The following is a 20,180-nucleotide window of genomic DNA, read 5'->3' on the forward strand; positions in this document are numbered from 1 at the left end:
CAGTCAGAGAGCTAGTCAATCATTCAGCTAGTCAATAAGTCAATCAATCTTTCACTAACCCAGGCAGTTAGACAGTCAGTCAACCAGAGTGCAATTTACTCAGTGAGTCATTCAGTTAAACAGTTCCATGCAGTAATCAGACAGTCAATCACAGACATAAGACATAAGATCAATCAGTTGGTCACTGAGTCAATCATCATAAGTCAGCATAAACTTTTCTTTATAGGTCAGATATTGTGTTGATATAAAACATTTGTAAGTGTCTTAACTACCAGAGGACACCTTGACTAAATGTCTCGAATGAATATGTAAATGTATCAAATGGCTAACAATGAAAACGAACAACTAAGCTTAAATACTACTTGTTCGTCTCTAATGAAAGGTTTTAGCATTAGCCCGGGCTGTAATTAGATGTAAGTGAACACAATTAGGCACTCGAAATGATATCCGCCCGCAATGGTAATGCCAATTAGGGAGACAAAAAAACACACACAGAAGGTAGATTGTTGGGTTTCGGAGCATGTTAAACATGTTCGCAGCAGCACGCAAAGAATTTAAAACAACAATTAATTAGGCACAAATTGAAATTCACGACTTGCGCTAATCAGAGCTTCATTTACATGTGAAACCAATATTGGGGAGTCGAAACATTGGAACAGGTCAGTTCAGCGCAGACACGTAAAAAACTATTAAAGTGTAAAGCTATGTTAGCAATTAGGCTGGCAAACTATGACACTTGGACGCCGGTATCTTGCCACGGCAACACCCGGTCGCAAAATACCCTTGACTGGATACATCATTAAAAAGTCATTTACATGCAGGCTGGGGCCATGGCGCAGCGACATGGCGATTGACAGACTGACTGAATGGTTGACTGCCTGCACTACAGTTTGTTAATTTTAGATTTGAAACACGTTTTCAACTCAATTTTATCGCATGTTACGCCTTGTTGCCTTTCGCTTTTATGGCAAACTGCCTGAGCGCTGCTGAGGTCTGTCCTTCTGCTCTGTTTTGTTAGCATCCCAGACAGCCTGCTCGCCCGACCGACCGACCGCCTGCTTTACTTCCTGCCTTCATGGACCTACTTCTTGCTATGAATTTTGATTTGAAGTGTCGCCATCGTCATTTCTATGCACTAGGCGCTGTTCCAATTAGAGGCCAAGCGTAATTTATGCGCCTCAAGAAACTTGCTACAAATTGGCCATTGTTGCATTTGCTATATCAATAGACTATAAGACCGTCCTCCCGCCCTATGCCCACATTCGTGCATCTCACACGGAAAAGTTGAACAAAAGCATCACTCACGAAAGTTTTAATATCATTTTCCATAATAATAATTCTTCATGCACAAAAAAGATAGAAGTTTAGCCCCGCACTGGGCCTTCAAACACCTGGCTGACCGCACACATGGGAACTGCGCCAGCTGGCTTTACCTGAAACTCATAAAGCTAATTAAGAAATGTATCCAAGTTGCCCCGGCCAGGGTCGAATTGTTGAACGTGCTTCATCCAAATTTATTTAAAGCCGACAACTGGCCAAACGAAATGCATATTTATGCGCCGGAATGTAGGCAACGTCTCGTGTCTCTCTAGACTAGAAGGCTCTGTGCGTCGACTGTAATTGAATTAATTTGAAGTTTGTATAATTAGGCATAAGCAAAAAAGTTTACTTTGTCAAAAATAATATGAATTGAAAGTGTTTTGTAAATTGATTTCGTTAAATTATAGAATCATTTGTAATTTTATTTGTTCTAAGAATATACAAAATAGAAAATTAGCATATTGATAATGATTCTATATATAGATGTTATATTAATTTAATTTTTTTAAAAAAATTTTTTATTTAAATTTATTTATTTATAAAATAGGCTTGAAAATTTGTAAAATTTATTGTTTAATTTTCTTAACATATTAAAATATTTATCTTTTCAAATAATTTAATATTTAAATGTTAAAGCTTAACTAATTTCCTTTCTTTGCAAACATTTATTTACTTCAAAAATCTGAACGATTTGCAGGCTAAAACGTTTGGCAAAACGCCCTTCTCCTGTGCTCTGCTTGCCAGATAAATGCAATAAAAGGATGCACTTCATAGTTTTAGGCGCTCTGTGAGCCGGCACTCGTGTGTCAACACTTTTTGATAAAATTTAAAATATTTACTTGTGCCGGTTGTTGCGCTGCCTCTGCTTTTGGCCAAGTTTTGTGCTGGCCAAAAATCTTTATTTAATCAGGCATACACTCGCAGTTGAAAAGTTGAGCACAAAAGTTTGCGCCCGGGCAATTGTTTCTGGCATTGTCTTGTGTGCAAGCATCTTTTGACATTTTGTTTAGCATACTTTCTTGCTTGGCAGTCAAATGTGAGGCGATCAAATAAAAACTTTTCACAATTACAGCTGAGGCAAGTTTTAACTCCCAAGTGGATTGTGTCTTGCACGCTGGTTGCTCTAAAAAGAAATCTAATAACTGTTAAATCACCTGCAAAATGTTCATTTCACAGCGCTATAAACACGCAGCAACCTTCTACTTCAATATGAATATAAATATATATATATATATATGAATGTGTGTGTGTGTGCTCCTTTGGCTAGTCCTCGGCACGTTGTCCTCGTTACGCAGTCGTAGCGCCTTGTCGACTTAAACACTTACAAGGACTTAACCACCTTTTGTTATTTTTGCGTAGCCTGTCTGTCACTTTAATCTGCGTCCTGCACGCAGCAAGAAATTCATGTGAAGGACACCGCACACCAGCTAGCTGAGACCCACTAGCGCCTTGCATGCCAGGGCTAAAAAGTTATTAGCACGCGCCTCTGACTTAAGTAAGTCATAGACGTCGCAAAGCGAAAGGACTGCACATTGAAAGTAGCTCAAATCTTTTAGCAAAGGTTAATGCAACGTTAAAGTTAAGGGAGTCAAATTCAGTTTATATCAATTATTAAAGAGCTAATCACTTAAATGGTAGCTGCTATACAATAATTGCCAATTATTTCAAACTAGATGAACGAGGATACGGACAGATAAATTAATTTATGTTTTTTATCCTTCTGTATTAATCACTTTTATTTTGATTTAACGTTCTGCTATGTATTATGTTTTGAAATATAAATAAAATTATGTGAATAGATATTAAATAAATTATTTTCAATATGTGCTTTAATACCAAAAAACAAGCTTTAGTTAACTGAATCAAGTATTAAAACTTATTTGTACACAATAAACATCAGTTGAGTTTTTATTCATAGAGGTTGGCTTTATGAAACTTTATTCATATTCTTCTTGTGTTCTAGATAATAAACATGTCGAAATCAATCAGGCTTTTATGTAAACAGTGCACGCCACTTCAATAGGACAGCCTTAGAAGCTGCTTTCTATTGCCCGCCTCTGCCAAACCAATTTGTGTTATCGATAAGCACAGCATATAAAAATAAAAAAAAGTTATTAGCAATAAATTTCAATGAAATTCCATGTTGCTAATTTTAAGACACTTCTATAGACAATGCTTATTAAATGTAATATATATATTTTTTAAGAAATTAATTTTTTTTAACAGAAAGTTTTGAAATTTGAGTTATAAGCAAAAGCTTTAGCCCATGGAAAATATGGAAATTGGGTTATAATGGATTGGTAATATAATGTCCTACAGGCAGAAGCAGGTGTGGTCGATTTTATAAAGTATACATAATCGTTGTCGACAAGACGACTGGAGTCAATCTAAAATTATTCGTAGTCCGCCTGAATCAATTGGCATGTCCGTGCGTCTGTCTGCGATCTCGTTAGCTAGAGACGTGAAACTTTAAATGTACACTGCTGTATAACATGCACAGTACGAGTTTTTATATATTTCTCGATAACTCTTTCCATTGGCTTTTTATCGATATCAATTTTGAATACCCCTCCTCTCTATTTCACATATATACAAAAAAAATGTATTTAAAATAGTTGAAATTTTTGGGTGTGTATTGTTGTTTCTTATATATGTTGAAAAGAAGTATAGAATAATTATAATATTAATTCATATCAGAATTCGGGGTATCTCCTAGTCAGGCACTCAAATTCTATTGGTTCTAGAAATACTTAGTAAAAATTTTAAATTAAATATAATAAATATATTTCATATTCAAAATAAAATTTAACTTAAAAAAATAAGTAAATTTAACAATAATTAAAAGGGTTTTCTGCTTTTCGGTCTTATTTAAATGTTCTATTGAAGTATTAACTCTTTGTCATACCCTTTACTGTTTGCTCATAACTCTTTGAATTATTTCGAATAGACGTATTCACATGCTTTTGTTCCAGCGACACCTGGGCGATTGTTTCATACATCACTTATCATAACTGGCAGCTGAAGTTGTTATCGCTGAATAGAGCAACGTCTTCAGAGCCTCCTCTTGACCACCCTTTGCTTTGGTTATTGATCACTCGTCATCACTGTGATATATTTGGGTCCATTGTCTGGGCATAAAGCCCGGTCTGCTGTCGACTGCTCACCTGGCCACCTAGCGAATTGCTTTGTCTTATGCTCAATTGTTGGGCTGCTTTTTTTCTTCTTTTGCTCCTTTTGGTGAACGGCTGCCATTGCATTATTTATGTGTTCCGCAACTATGTGGACAGGGCGTTTTCATTGTTTTTACCACTAAACACGAGGGGATTTATCTTTTAGTCCATTTTTTTCATTCTCTTCTCTCACTTTTCGTCCTCCAAATGTATTTTATCTCTGCGCCTGGTCCGTCGTCCATAGCGGGAGGCCGTGCGAGTTTTTCTTATGCAAAATGTTCACACGCGTGGCGGATTGAGATTAAGGGTAGTCCATTTAGTTAAATGAAGCATGTGCAAGCGCTTTGTAAGCGATTCATTTTTAATCAGTTAATGCATTATTTATTACACTCATGGTAAAGGATTTAAATAACTCTATTATTTTATATTATTCAAAGTTATTTGTATACAAAATTTTAATTTTTTTCAAATGTACGATATAATTTAAAAAACTAATAAGTTAATTCATAATATTAATAAAATAAATATGAACAGAAAAAATAAATAATAATAATATATAATTAAAATAAAAAATATAAGAAATATAAATGAAAATGTTAATTACTACAATTATAAATTTTTTTTATTATTTTAATAATTATTTATTATGAGAAAATAAATAATATTTATAAAAATGACCACCAATAATAATTACTATTATTATTTTTTATTTTAAATATTTATTATTATTTATTTTATTTTTGATTATTATATATTTTTATATTTTATAATATTTTATAATATGAGTTTTATTATTTATTCCTTCAAATTTAAAAAGAATTTATATTAATATTTCTAATGATGTACTTACAAATTTAAAAAATTATATGATTAAAAGAATATATTTATATCACATTAAGTTAATTAAATTGAAATAATAATTAATTAATTATTAGCTGAGTCTTTTTGATTAAAAACCAATTGTGTTAAATATTAAAATTTGGTATACATTTTCTTAGCCCAATGCAATTGTTTCTTAGCCAACACACACGACCAAAATAAGCAACGTTGAAGCTAGGCCCAAGCTATAAGTTTACCAATGAAGCATGCAACTGTACACAGCTCGTGGACAGCACAAGCACATACAACCACTATGCACACACACACACCCACTCGGAGCCACATATACCTTTTCAGTCGAATGTGCGCGTGCACAATTTGGCCATTGGGCCGGTTCGTCTATTCGGTCCGACAATAATATCAAAGCGAAAGTGCGTAAACAATGCAAACAACATGAAAACGACTCGACTCGACTCCACAAATTTGGCTTGACTCTGGACAAGGAAATGGATGCTTAGCCGAGCTTTGCTTTGCTCTGCTCTTGTGTTCCAGCTGCAACACACTGCAATTCCAACAATAACAACATCGACAGACAGGCAGACAGACAGACGTACAGCAACAACAAGCATATAGACTAGTTAGTGCAAACTACATTGATGACGAATAACATGCTTCAATACCTACCAAATTTAATCCTGCCAATGCTCAAACACACACACACATGTAAACATCGACTTGACCAATGCATGTGTGTGTGTGTGTGTGTGTGTGTGCTTTGGCTGGGAAACCAAACTGGCGTTGACCTCATCAAAAGGATTTGCCAGCGTCTTTTTGGTCTTTTTGTTTACCAAGCCTTGCACGGCCTTTGACTTTGTTCCGTGTAGTTTACAGCTGTGTGTGTCTGCGTGTGTGTGTGATTGTGTGCGTGTAGGGCAAGCGCAAGCGGTTTGGAAATTGTGCAAATGAACTTTAGGCCTTTGGCTTATTTTGTTTGCATTTCGGTTTTCGTTTTCCAAAGAGCTCTGCATATGCCACTATCCCTCCCACTCTCTATCTCTCTTCTATCTCTCTGCATCAATCTATCTCCCTCTCTTCAGTTGCCAGTGTTTGCGCCTAAAAACATGCTTTATTTTATTTTTGACAATATAATTTTGTGACTTTACAGGCAGTGTTGAAAATCTAATGAAAATAGCCAAGCTCCATGCTACTGCTTGCCAAATTCTAGGACACACACACACGCACACGCACACCCCCACAACTATTGACTACTGAGTATTGAGTATCCTGCTTGCACTGTGTGCCTTGTATTTTGTTTGCTTTTGTATTTTGCTTGTTATTGCAAATTGTTTTTTGTTTTCATCTGTCACAGTTTTACAATTCTCTGCGAATCTCTGACCCCCTTTTCCGAACAATCTCTTTGATTTTGACCCCTATTGTGACACTGCACTCACTTATCGTATTGGTTTACGAAATTGGTTAAGCTCTGCTGACGCAATTGTTTAAATTGACTTTTGAAATGTCAGACGATAATGTTTGCCAGAAATAGCAGTGAGAACAAGACGGAGATAGAGGGATGAAATTATGTTTTTGAAATGGTCTTAGTTATAGAATGTTTGTTGCAATATAAACGAGTTTGTTTCGAAAAAAGATAAGAATAAACTATGATTTTTAAGTAAGCAAAAACGATAATTTAAAAGAGAAAAGAATAGAGAAAGAGATGAAAAGAAATAGTAGAGAAAAATAGTGAAGAGAAAATTGGCAAGGCAATCAAACAAATGCAAGCTGAATAGTTTAGAAAAAGTAGAAAAGGGCTTGAAAGCTTAAACTATATATCTTGTTTTTAAATAAGCGAAGAGCCGTCAATGCTTGTACTGAAAATAATAAAAGATAGCAGACTGGAAGAAACTAGAAAAGAGGAAAAATAAGAGATATGTGATCAGGACAGAACAGTGCTTGAGTTTAGAAAAGAAAGCAGAACTGAAGAGAAAAGATGAATATTTGAGAAAAGAGAAATGCATAGAGCAAAAATAGTTTGGCCAATAAATACAAATATATTAATGCATTACCTAGAAGGAAGGCAGTCTAAGTATAGTAGTCTATTAGTATACAATTTGTTAGGTTTTATCTGAAGACATTGGGCCTTCCTAGAAATTTCTTTTTGAAAACGTAAAAGTAAAAATTTCGTTATTTCTTTACGTAAACCTAACTAAGTAGTTTTAAACTATATTTACGAAATTTTAAAGGCTTAAAGGCTTTAATATAGTCAGCATCTTTATCTATTATCTTATCTCTATCTATCAATATACCAATTGACAATTATATGAGTAACTGCTGTATTAATGCAAATTTGTAAAACGAGCCATTGTCATTTAGTTCGATTCAAACATCTGCCGTCTATATTTAAAATGTTTTCTGACCCAAATTAAAAATAGAAAATTAATTCACTTTTTTTTTAAGTATTTCGCTTTGGTTTTAATGTGAAGTTATAGTGCCTTTCTATTCGTGGCTAAATTCTTAATGAAACTAGAAATCACAACTGTTCACTATTTAATACATTCACGTATATATATATATCTATATAAATATATATTTATATATATATTAACAATATTCACTTATGATATTTAAGCTCATCCTGTACCTTTTTGAGCGGCTGCCAAGGCAAAGGATTAACATACATTGCAGACACACTACCGCGCAGAGAGTCCATGCCCTGATTCATGGGCACCGGTTTCGGCTTTCCATAGACATTGGTCATCCATTTCTGCCAGGCCTTCTCGGCCAGCTGCTTGCGCCGCTGCTCCTCCCGTTTCTTTTTCAATTGATGACGCTGCATCTCTAAGCGCTGACGCTTCTGTTGCTCTTGCTTTTTTATCCACCAACTCTGCACCACTTGCCGGATCTCAGCCTGTGGTACATTACGCACTGTCTTGTTCTGGTTCGCCATAGAATTGGCTGCCTGCAACGCTGCCTGCTGCAAATGCTCATCCATGCGCCGCTGCTCCGCCTGCTGCGACTTATTGCGCAACCATTGCTCGTAGCAGAGCTTGGACAGTTGCTTGCGCAGCTCATGCTTTTCCATTTCCATTTCGCGCTCCTCTTTCTGGCGCTGTAGCTCCTGTTGACGCAGCATCTGCTTGGAAGCATACCACGTCTCATAGGCTAGTTGTGGTTCGCGATCTATCTTTAAGCCACCTATCTCACGCATATAGTCTAAGGTGCTGGCCTTAGACGTAAGGCCAAGCGATGGGACACGATTGCTTTGTGTCTCCATGTGCTTGAGCGAACCGTACATACCGGTAAAGCTATACAGTGAATTGGTATTAGCTTTACTGTGGGTATATGTGATACCCTCTGCAGGCGGTAACGAAAGCGGTGCTGACGACGATGATGATGATGCACCATGACTCTTGTATAATAAATTCGAAGGATGCTGCATTAGGGAAGGCTCCCAATGATGATCCGAAGGATCTGAACGTAGCGAATGCTCTCCAAGAGAGAGCTCTGACTGTTCGGAAGGCGTTGAAATGCTGCTAATACGCGTACGTCCCGAGAAAATTTCATCATTCAAAACGATTTCCCCATCGGAATCAACGTGTCCACTAAATGCCATTGCTATTCTTGTAGTCGTCCTTGTATGCTTGTATGTGTAACTGCAAGTACGAGAAAGTTATTGTATTTGTAGTACAACAAATTTAAAATGTGCTCTATTCTACCTATTTGACGTGACATTCGAAGTAATTATTTATATGAACACTCTCGACATTTGAGCGATCGCTCAAGGTCAAAGTGGATCAAGTAGAGTTCTAAAATAATCGTATGCATTAAGAAACAGCATATGGTAGAAGTGATCTATGAGAAACTCTTTCAACGTGTCATAATCCATGAATTTCGTTAATCAAACAACTTTTTGAATGATTGCCAGCTTGAATAAAGACGTCAGCTCCAGCCTTACAGCAATTTCGGCTAAAATCCTTAATAGAAACACGTCACGTATAGCAATGACTAAGTTGTATTATAGTATATATATTGTAGTAATAGTAGTTTTTAATTACAATCATAGTATTAGTAGAGCATTGGAGAAGTGGAAGAGCATATCAATTAGGAGGGGTAGAGAAAGTAGTAGAAGTAGCAGTAATATTAGAAGTAGTAGCAGGAGTACAGTAGTAGTAATAGTGTTACTAAATAGTACAATTTTCAGTTAACTTTGCTTAAATAGTAGTAAAAGTTGAATTAGTGAAAACATTTGTAGAAGTAATCCATTCATAAATAGTAGTAAAAAATGTATTAAGTAACATATGCATAAGTAATGTTCGCATAAATAGTAGTAGAAACTGTATTGGTAGTAACATTTGCAGCGGTAAACTTTGCATAAATAGTAGTAGTAATTGTATAATATATTTTAAGGCAATAATTCAAATTTCGGCATTTATCTTATTTTTTACACAATAGCAAATATCAATTCTCTGCTCAATCTGTTGCAATCCAATGCCAGTTTAAGACCCAGCTTTCCTACAGTTGTTAAGTGTAGTCAGGCATAAATTAATTTCAACTGCCTTCCTTGTATTTTCCACTTCATTGCGGAGCTGTCAATGCATCAGCTACTCATATTAACCGCCTATCAATGCTGCACCATAAAATATTTGTCATCATACGACACAGGGACACACACACAGGCGCACACACCTGACACACCCACAGACACACGCACACACCAGCACACACAGTATGCAATTAAACCTGCACGGCTGCCAATCGCTCCTGCATATGCAACGAAAAATGTTTAATTACAATGCAGAAAACAACAACAGTTGCAACGACGACAACAATAACAAGTGGATTGTCGTGGCAGGGGTGAGCCAGGGAGGTACAAGTGGCAGGGTTGCAGGGGCAAAATATACTTTGTTATTGCTGGTGCGAGTGTAAACCTCAGCCGCCGACACATCAGCAAATGGCGGCGGCTCATTGACATTTCCGCTGATTACTTTATGGTCCCACACTCACACATACACACACGCACACACACACACATGCAGCGACGCCTGTCGCGACATGACATGACATTTCAGCGCCCAACTTGAAGCCCCACCCAATTGTGAAACTGTATAAAGTATCAAATAGACCTTCTACAGTTACTCTTTCCATAGTCAGTTAGATAATGAAAGTAAATAATAACGTTTCTTTATAAAATAAAATAAAAGTTGTTGAAAGTTACAAATCCAAGTGGTTTTTGACATTTATAAAACTAATTTTAAATTGCATAAAAATATCTAAAATGTTCGAACTCAAATCTATTTTAAAATATTTTTTAATTGATTTTAATCTCGTTTAATCTTGTTTTATTTTTCTAAGGATTCAAAATGTTTCTCAATTGTTTCTTTTCTCTATATTTCATTTATACCATTTAGTTTTTAATAAAAATATTGAAGCTTAATATTATCTTTCAGATTATTATAATTACGTTGTTTTATATAAAATTTAATCCAATTATATTACGACCACGGAAGTTCTGTATTGAGTATATGAAGTTCTCTAGCAGCGAAAGTGATTAGATCGGGAAGCAAAACTATTTTGCATAAAATCTATCCATTGGCATTGGCTTAGCGTAGTATATGAGAGAAAGATGCAAGGAGGAGAAAGTTGTTTTGCATATTATTTTCTCCTTTACCATATATAAGAAAAGCTTGCGTAGTACATATGTATTATTTCAGTTATATACTATAATATGATTCGGAATTGTTTTTAGTATTAGAAACTAATTTTAAAGCTCAAAGCTTAATTGTAATACAAACACGTGGCCATAACGACTACATAAAGGTACAAATACTATAAGCTAGCAATGAAGTCATCTCCAAGTCATGAGTGAGCCAGTCATTACACAATTCATCACCAATTAATAATAGCCTCGGCTAGAGTATAAATCGTATTTAAGTAACGAGAGTATACGCATTTCGATAGAGACACGAGACTGAACTCGCTTTGTCACACATGCCGAAAATCTCAAAATTTAATGACAGTCTAATTATGCGTGCAAATGGTTTATAAATATTTTACAACCAGCCAGCCAGCCAGTCAGCCTCATGACCGTGACTTGGAGCTGAAAGCTGTGGCCACAATTCCACATTCCCATTCTGCCTTTGACCTTATCGCTCTGTACATGCTCTTTCTTTATTCAGTTTGCATTCTGGCTTTTTGACTGTCCACACTTACTGTGTGTGTGTGTGTGTGAGAGTGTGAAATTTGTGTGTTTTGCGCATCGCTGATTGCATTGTGGTTTTACGACTTCATTATTGTTAATTATACGCCGCGTTGCCGTTGACCCACCTTTGGCATATAAAGGCCAACGCCGCGCTGTCTGTCATGCAGCAACAAAAAACATAACATGACTAATTTATATCCAGAGGAACCGCAACGGACAACACTGTCATACTGCAGTTATTGTGGGTAAAAGAGATTGCCCAAAATGGAAAAGACCATAGTGGACTGAACTCAGCATTAGATATTTGAAAACAACTTTTTAGAAATTAACTTATTTGTATTATTAGTAAACCTCTCAGGTTTGTATGAACGTCCCCTAAGATCCAAATGGTTTCCAAAGTTAACTATTAGCTATTTTCTAGGCCTATTTTAATACTTATTTTATCCTTAAGGATAAACAACGTATTAAGACTTTTTAGATATTTCTCCTACTTTCCACAAAACAGGACAAAAAATTAAATTAAATATTCTTTGGAAAAGGTGTCGAGCCATTCTTAAATCATTTTTCTAATCCTAACAAATAAACTATAAAAATTGGATAAAATGTGTAGATTAGCCATACTTTATCAGAATTTTCCGAATTAGTTTTAAAATATGCCCGAGGACATGTAGTGTAAATTTTATGTTTTTTTTCTGTGTGAATTTATTTGCACTTTGCTGATGACAGAACATAGCAAAAAATATTTTTATAAGCATAACAAAATCAAAACAAAAGTCAAGACGGCTCTATACCTTTGAGGGTAGGCGATTTTTCAATCATGACGCTTACTGCGCTGTTAACGCATTGTTGAATAACTTGTGGTTAGATTTTTAAATTGAATAATAATTATGGCATCTATGTGCTGGTATTTGCAAACGCACAAATCTCTAGGGGAGAAGAGAAAATATACAAAATTTCTATATTCATTACAGAAACCTAAACAGTTTTCAAAAGTCTCTAACATTTAGATTATTCGATTTATATCGATCATAAGGAAATGGGATGAAATATCGAAAATGAAGATAATCTTGTAATGCTTATGGTATGAACGAACATACGCTTCATATTTTAGACTCTTACTCCTGTGGCTTATAAGATCGCTGCGTTCTTACGGACGGACAGAATGTATACTTCTCATTAAAGGATTTATTATGTGAAATCAAGACAGAGTGATATGGCTAGATCGACTCAGTGCGTCATCCTGATAAATATATACTTTACTAGCTCTGCCAACCCTCTTTTTGCTCACTTTGTCTTTGTGATGTATTAAACTCTTTCTCGTCTCTTTCAACACTTGCTAACAGCAAAAAGATATTATAAAATTCTAAACAAGGTTTCGGAGAGAAGTTTTATCTGCTAATACAGTAACAGTTTTTTTAGCAATAGCAAAATTCGCAGTGCCAAAGTATCGAATAACGTTGTGTTTTCAAAGGCTAAGAGGTTTAGCCTAGTTTATTTCGAAAATCTGACGTTTTAGAAATATTTTGATTGAAGATTCGTAAGTGAATTCTGTAGACTTTGCCGATTAATGCTTCAAAATGCCATCTGTGTCGTTATGTATATCGTTACTCTCCCAACTGTTTACAATTAGTACTTACTCGGAAATTTAACAATGAAGCTGAGAACTTGATAATTTCAAAATCGAAAGATAGTCTTACGCATCCACTGCCTGAATGATACAAAAGTTAACAATTTTCGGTAATTTAACACTCTTACACGTTCCTATATTTTTTGCACAACACTAAAATTCTATAAATATATATATATATATATGTATAAATGTTACCTCTGCCTACTGGATCATGTCGATACTCGACAGAAATCCTAATGCTATATCTACATAAATTTGTGCATTTCTATTGCAGATGCTTTGCGTTTTCTATCAATTATGATAAGTTCATATAAAATTTAAAAAGCATAGCTTAAGTGTTTTGAACAAGGTTACTGAAACTGTTTGATCAAGAAGAGTTAACAATGTTTGTTTCGTATTAGACTGAAATTTGTTGTTAAGAAATCTTTGGCAATCAAATAATTGCAGCTTGCTGCTCTCTTCAGCTTCAGCAAAGGCTTTCAATTTTAATTGGCAACATTTGTAATTTGCACAATTGGAAACAAGTCAAAGCCAGTTGACAGGCTGTTGCCTAATTTTCTATTTGATTTATTTTGATGGAAAATCATTTGAGTTTTAACACAATTATGAGGGCGAAGCTAAAGAAAATTGCCTGGCATTTGGATAATGTTGCATATAAACTTATATGGCTTGTTTTCGCTTGGCTTTGAATGTCTTAAGGCTCAAATTATAATGTGGGCATGTTAACAAATTTAATAGAATGCCACACGCACACACACATAAACACACGCACGCACACAGGCAGACGACTGCTGCTTGAACTTCACACACATTAAATTCATTTCACATGCATAGCAAAACGTCAGACAATAGAAATTGCCACGCCTACACACACACACACACACACACCGCACTTAACTGTATGTGCAAGATTTTGATTTGGAATTTGTAAATATGGTCACGTATGTTATTATACCAAATATCTCTCATGGTTATGTTTATGTGCCGTTGGAATGTGCAGCTCAGCGTCTTACAGTAAATTGACTTTTGTATTCTCTCTCATTGGAAATTGTGGCACACACAATCTATGTACATATATTTATGAAGGTGTGTCTGTCTGTGTGTGTGAATTGAGAAATTTGAATTTATATCGAATATTTTTCCCATACTTTGGTATTTTAATTAAATCAGTTTATGGCAATTGCTTTGGCTACTGTAAGAGGCTAGCTGCAGATTAAAGATACTTTGCTGCAAGCTGCTTAAAATTAGCTGGACGGAATATGTTGAAGTTAAGACTTATCTCTAATAATTATATCACATATAAAGTATGAGCATTCATTAAACTGATTTTTACAAAATGATTACCTGCTTGACTTAATGGAAAATTTTGAAAACATTTTAAAGTCATCTTAACTTGGCCTCCAACTGACGATGATGTCAGTGGAAAGTAGCAAATCATTGCGTCATGTGTGCATGTTGTTGAAATGTATCTTTCACGCTCAATTTATTTGTAATGATGTCGACAGCATGTCAGAAGCAGCAGTAGCAGCAGTAGCAGCAGCCGCAACATCAGGTTCAGCAACTTAGAGGCCTCTAGTGGCAGCTAGGCATTACTAGGCACAAAAAAAAAACGAAAAATAAAAATGAAAACGTGTGGCAGGCAACGGCACATTAGTGCCCGCAAATCCCAATCATAAAGATGGAGCATGAACGTAGGCTGCCAACTTTTCGCGAACGCATTTTTCATGTCGAACGCGTGGCAATCGGCATGGCAAATGATGTCCTCGGGGAGTACCCAAAACATTTCCTTCTATCTTTTTTTTGCTCCTTGCTTTTTTCCGTGTTACATTCGAAATGTCCGCGCTAATGAAATAAACATGTTTATTAGATACAAACGCTGCCCCAGCAGGGCTTTGCTGATTTCGTTTTTTATATTTTTGCACGCTGCGTATGATTAATATTAAGCGTTAGCCTGCTTGCACCTGTCGTCTTTGTAATTAATTGAATTATATTTCTCAGGACGTGCCGCCAAGCAGCGCTCACATTATAAATTCAAAGGGCATCAAAAACAGCGGAAATGCAATTAAAATGTGCAGCATCTCCAGCTCTTTCCAGCTCTCCATCTCTCGCCGTTAGCCACGGCGTGTCGGTCTGTAAGTGTGGCTAAGCGCAAATTACCAACAGCTACTTACAGCTAGCAGTTAAAAAAGAGGCAAGAAAAGTGAGAATTGTAAAACGAAGCGAAGAAAATTCTGTTGCACTCTGTGCGAGGAGTTCTATTATGCTTAATTAAGTTTTTCTGCCAGTTGGCAGTTAGTTCTCTTGGAAGCGGCAAGCGGCCCAGTTGGCCAAGTGGCGCAAAGTGCCCTCAATAGATTGTGTGCACTGGCCAAGTGAGGGCACAGTAAAGCAAACTTATTAGCTGGCCATTGTACTGTGGAGATAGGGAAGGGAGAGGGAAAAGAGAAGAGAGTGAATGAAGTATGGAAATTAGATAGCTAGTTGTTAGGCTTATTTCATGCTCAAATTAACTTTGAACGGGTTTACACTTGGCAAGCAAAGATGCTTGATTCTACTGCCTGCAATGGCTAATGTTTTTTTGATTTGTACATGCATTTTACATTTAGTATTTTGCTATTTAAAATTAATATTAATTTAAAATAATATTAATTTAAATATTAATATTTATTATAAAAACTTAATTAACTTAATCCTATTGAATTTGAATATGAATAAAAAATTTTAAATACTGTAATATGTGTGTGCAAATGTCTGTAACATAATAGTCTGACTAACTATATTAAGTATATTATTTCTTGAACAGAAAGATGAATCGATTTAGCTTTGATTTGAAGTATTTAAGAAATTAATTAATATAATTTGTTAAGGCTGTGGATGGTAACGAACACAGCCTTATTTGCTAAAAGGCAAGGTGTAACTACAAGAAAGTTTTAAGGCGATATTTTAAATATGTTAAGGCAAGAGTTAGTCAGTCAAGTCTTGAGCATGGTGTCTGAGCCTTATATTAAATATAATGTTAAACATTTCAAATATATATTTTAAAAAAAACGTACATAATAATACAGATTTGTGCTTTGGCTAATGCACCCAAGTGTGTCATTATCATGGCAACCTTAGTCCAGGCTGAGGGCATTTCCTAGCCATGCACTCCCGTCTATTGCATTCTTACGCAAGAATGTGACTCTATGGCCTAATTGGCTTGTCTTCAACAGCCAAGCTTATATTTCTTTGTTGCTCGTAATATATAAATAAACATATCTGAAAGTAGTTCTACTTCTCATCTCAAAGGTCTTCCTTTTGAATTGGTATATGAACTTAGCTTAGATGAGGAGTTGCTCTGCCTAAGCTTGTTCTTTCCAATGCTAATTGCCATTAGCTATTAAAACTACTTTGACACTTCAAAGCCAATTATTATTTCTAGATTTGCTTAAAGCTTATTGTGTTGGTTTGATCTCTAGTAAGTTATTAATTTAATAAGAAGCTTATCAAATCAATGGGAATCTCATTTGAAATATGAAACTCAATTGAAAATAAATAAAGTTTGCCTTGGGCTATTAAATTTAATTCATTTGATGCAGTTGTTGACGTTTGGCGTACTTAAATAAATCCGCATTTAAGTGAATGTACTAAATATATATAAGTTTGAGCTCCATTCATAGCTGCATGCTAATGAGGTTAATGCTTGCATTGAACCCAAAACAGCGCAGGCCAAAAGATGGCCAACCCCTCAACCAACCCCTGCCGCCCCTTGCCCACCGTTGCCGCCTTTTGCTGTCATAAGCGCTGTGGCGGATTTTCAGATGTGCTGCAAAAAGCGAGGCAAACAAACTGACAGAGAGACAGGCCGACAGACCAACAGGCAGACTTATGCACACACAGAGCCACTCGGGGCAGACTTGAAGAGACCAACTAATCAAGGTAATGAAATCAGTTTTATTTCAGCAAATTTTTTTTTAAAGCTGCAGCATCCGTTTTTTACTTACGGACACGCTGCACGGATTGCGGATACATTCGAGGGCATGCAAATAGAATCCAGCATGTTTGTCAGCAGCTTGTTCAAAGTGTTTGCCAAATGGTGGCGTGGGTGGCCATCCAGAACTCGTTGTTGTCTGGCCTTTGGCCTGTGTGTCTGCAACCACAGGGGAGACGGCGAGTCTAATGAGAAGCTCTTTAGATATTATAAATTAAATGTATTAAAAATGCATAAAATGAGCCTGAGCTGAGTGTGAACAGACATTAAAGGCAACGTATATGAGAAGAGAGTGGCCAACTGTCGACGAAGTCCAATCAAGTATTTTTTATTTAACTTAAATTTAATTTGTAAATATTATTAAATAATATATATTATTTTTAAGGATCAGCCTGGCTTTAAGTTCCTGTAATAATTATAAAGAAAAAAAATAATAAATCTTGATGAAGTCTACAATAACTTGACTCTAAAAATATAGCTGAGCAGGGATGTATTTATTATAAAAAGTGTGTTCATGGGTTATCCAGACGAGCATAAATTCCTAATCCAGAATCCCTATAGAACCTAAATCCTAATGGATCGTAAGGGTTAAGGGCAGCAAAGAGTATATTTTGAAAATTTCACGTCTCTAGACAGACACACGGAGAGATGGACGGACTACAAGGCGGACATTGCACGGCGTCAATACACTTTTTCAGTTTTGGAAATATCAGTAAAAAAGTCTTTTACTCAAATAATTGCTATTCTTACTAGCTGACTAATCAAATCAATCTTTGCTTTATGATCCACGTCTGTAGCTTATTGAAATTAGCCAAAATGTTATTCACGATTTCGAATATCTAGGAATTACCTTAGGAACTTAGCTTTCATGCATTGGGCTTAGCTGAAGCTAAATTTTGAATATACATTTCAGCTACACTAAAAAGCTTCAATGTCGCCTTCAACACCCGAGCGATGTTTCTGCTTCTTAGCAACAAGTTTTAGCGTGCTCCCTCGCCCTCACTCTCTCTCTTTGTGTCTTCCACTGTGCATATCAGAAGCAGCGTTAACTTGGCAAATTCAATTAGTTGGCCAAAAATCTGAGCTTGCTAATCTGTCATATTTAATTAAGAAACTTTTGCAAAAACAATCGCTGATGAAATATTGCCGTCACCAGCGCGTCTCAATGACGGCGACGCCATAAAGTATGCAACGTAAAGTCAATCAGACCAGCTGCAGAGGCGCAAACGAGACAGCAAACAAACGCCCACAGATACGCGTGTGAAATGCCAGAAGCCAGAAACAGCATTGTACACGTGTGTGGGTGGTTGCGTGTGTGGATGTGTGTGGGTGTGTATTTTCATTGCCGTGTCTTTTGGGCGCATCGCATAAATTCCATTTGACATAGTTTTTGAGCAGCGTTAAACCAAAAATAGGTTTAGATGCAGACGAAAATGGAAGCAGCGTAAGCTACCCAATGATACACACACGCACATACACACACATGCACATACACACATATATATACATATATATATATATATATATATATGTATATATACGTATAGATAGCGGACGAGACGGTTGCAGTTACAGTTTGCCCCCAAGCCATAATTGGTTGCGTCAGTGCATAAGTCACGAGTTCATTCAAGTCCTACGAGTCCTTCGAGTCCTGCTCGAGTCGTTGCCATGACGACAACCTAACTGCGTGAGTGTGTGTGCGAAAGTATGCAGCATTAAAATGGGATAAATGCAAGTAGCCCACTAATTGAATTGCCGACTAGATCTGTCTCTCATCTGTCTCTCTCATCTCTCTCGTCTCTCTGTCCCTCTCTTGTTTAGGCTATGAAATTTTGGTAATTAATATATTCACGTAAGCGGAAATGTGCAACAAACATGTGAGCGACATTGGCTCAAAAGCAAGTTTATTTAACAAGCTGTGCAAAGTTGTTGCCGTTGTTCTCGTCGTTGTCGTTGACTATGTTGCCTCTATTCAGCATGTTGCCGCTTTAAAGTTTTAGTGGCAAGTTTGTTGAACCATTAAAAGTTCATAACGCTTTTGACAACAATTCTATTATATGTATTTAGTCATACTCCACATCCACGAACAGCAACCCAAACAACATTATGATTAAGCTATATGGCTGAGCACGGCGTGCCGGGCATAATAATCTAATTTAAATTATCTCGGTTGTGATGGATAATTTTGATTTTAATGTTGATGGCAAAGGAGCTTCACCTTTGTTTGGTATATAATGGTTGTGAATTTTTTTTAATTATTATGACTTTTATGAGATTGCGAATGTGGTATTCAGCAGAAGTTTCAGGCTTTCTACATAGGCCTCTAAAATTGTTTGTTCTTTGAGACTTGTTGATTGTATTTTCTACTTAAAAAAGTAAAATATTTTATTATCTAGCACCAAATTGTAGAATCATAGGGAAAAAATTCTTTGCCAATATGTCTATATTATTTTTTATTAGATAAGTATTTATTAATTTTAATTCTTATAACACGAGAAGAAAAGCGAAAAATCGAGAAAAAGAATAAGAAAAGAGAGGAAAACAAAATAAAATACAAATGAGGAAAATTAAAAAACGAAAGAAATAGAAAAGAAAGAAAATTAAAAGAAATGAAATAAATAAGGACAAAGAAGAAATATCGCAGAAAAGATAATCTAGTGTGAAAAACTAATATAAAAAATTTCCAAGTTGTCAAATTTTAATGTTTATTCATTAAAAAATTATGATAAAAATTCTGATTAAATATTCTTTTGGTTTGATTGAAATTTTGTTTAATATGACTTTAATATTTCTATATAAAATAAATAAATAAAGACATGTAAATTGAAGAAAATATATATTCAATTTAGAGTATTTAAACTATAAATAATAAGTAACAAAACACGAACTACAAGCGGCTTAGAGCGGTTAAGCAATGATCTCATTAGAGAGAACACGGAGCAAATCACCTCAATCTCGTTAAAATTATAAATCTCTTACAAATTTAAATCCTTTGAGCTTAGCGAACGTTGCTGAGCCAAACAGTACAACTTTGGACAAGGAACTTTTTGTAGTTTGACAAGGTTTACATTT

General features: G+C 35.6%; 1 protein-coding gene across 1 annotated transcript; it reads right to left on the reverse strand.

The window, feature by feature from the left end:
• Window positions 1–7,905: 7,905 nt before the first annotated feature.
• Window positions 7,906–13,308, reverse strand: LOC111602261 (inner centromere protein A). Its single transcript, XM_023319255.2, has 2 exons — window positions 13,146–13,308; window positions 7,906–8,962 (listed from the first exon to the last, which is right to left on the reverse strand). The coding sequence occupies exon 2, from the start codon at window positions 8,920–8,922 to the stop codon at window positions 7,921–7,923; it is 1,002 nt and encodes a 333-aa protein (XP_023175023.2). The 5' UTR covers window positions 8,923–8,962; window positions 13,146–13,308; the 3' UTR covers window positions 7,906–7,920.
• Between the last annotated feature and the right edge of the window lie 6,872 nt (window positions 13,309–20,180).

This window comes from Drosophila hydei, unplaced genomic scaffold (assembly GCF_003285905.1).
Source record: "Drosophila hydei strain 15085-1641.00,03,60 unplaced genomic scaffold, DhydRS2 tig00000149-arrow-pilon, whole genome shotgun sequence".
NCBI lineage: Eukaryota > Metazoa > Arthropoda > Insecta > Diptera > Drosophilidae > Drosophila > Drosophila hydei.

What these genes read in the sequence shown, in the direction of transcription:
- LOC111602261 (XM_023319255.2), bottom strand. Translation starts at nt 8,922, where the DNA reads ATGGCATTTAGTGGACACGTTGATTCCGATGGGGAAATCGTTTTGAAT.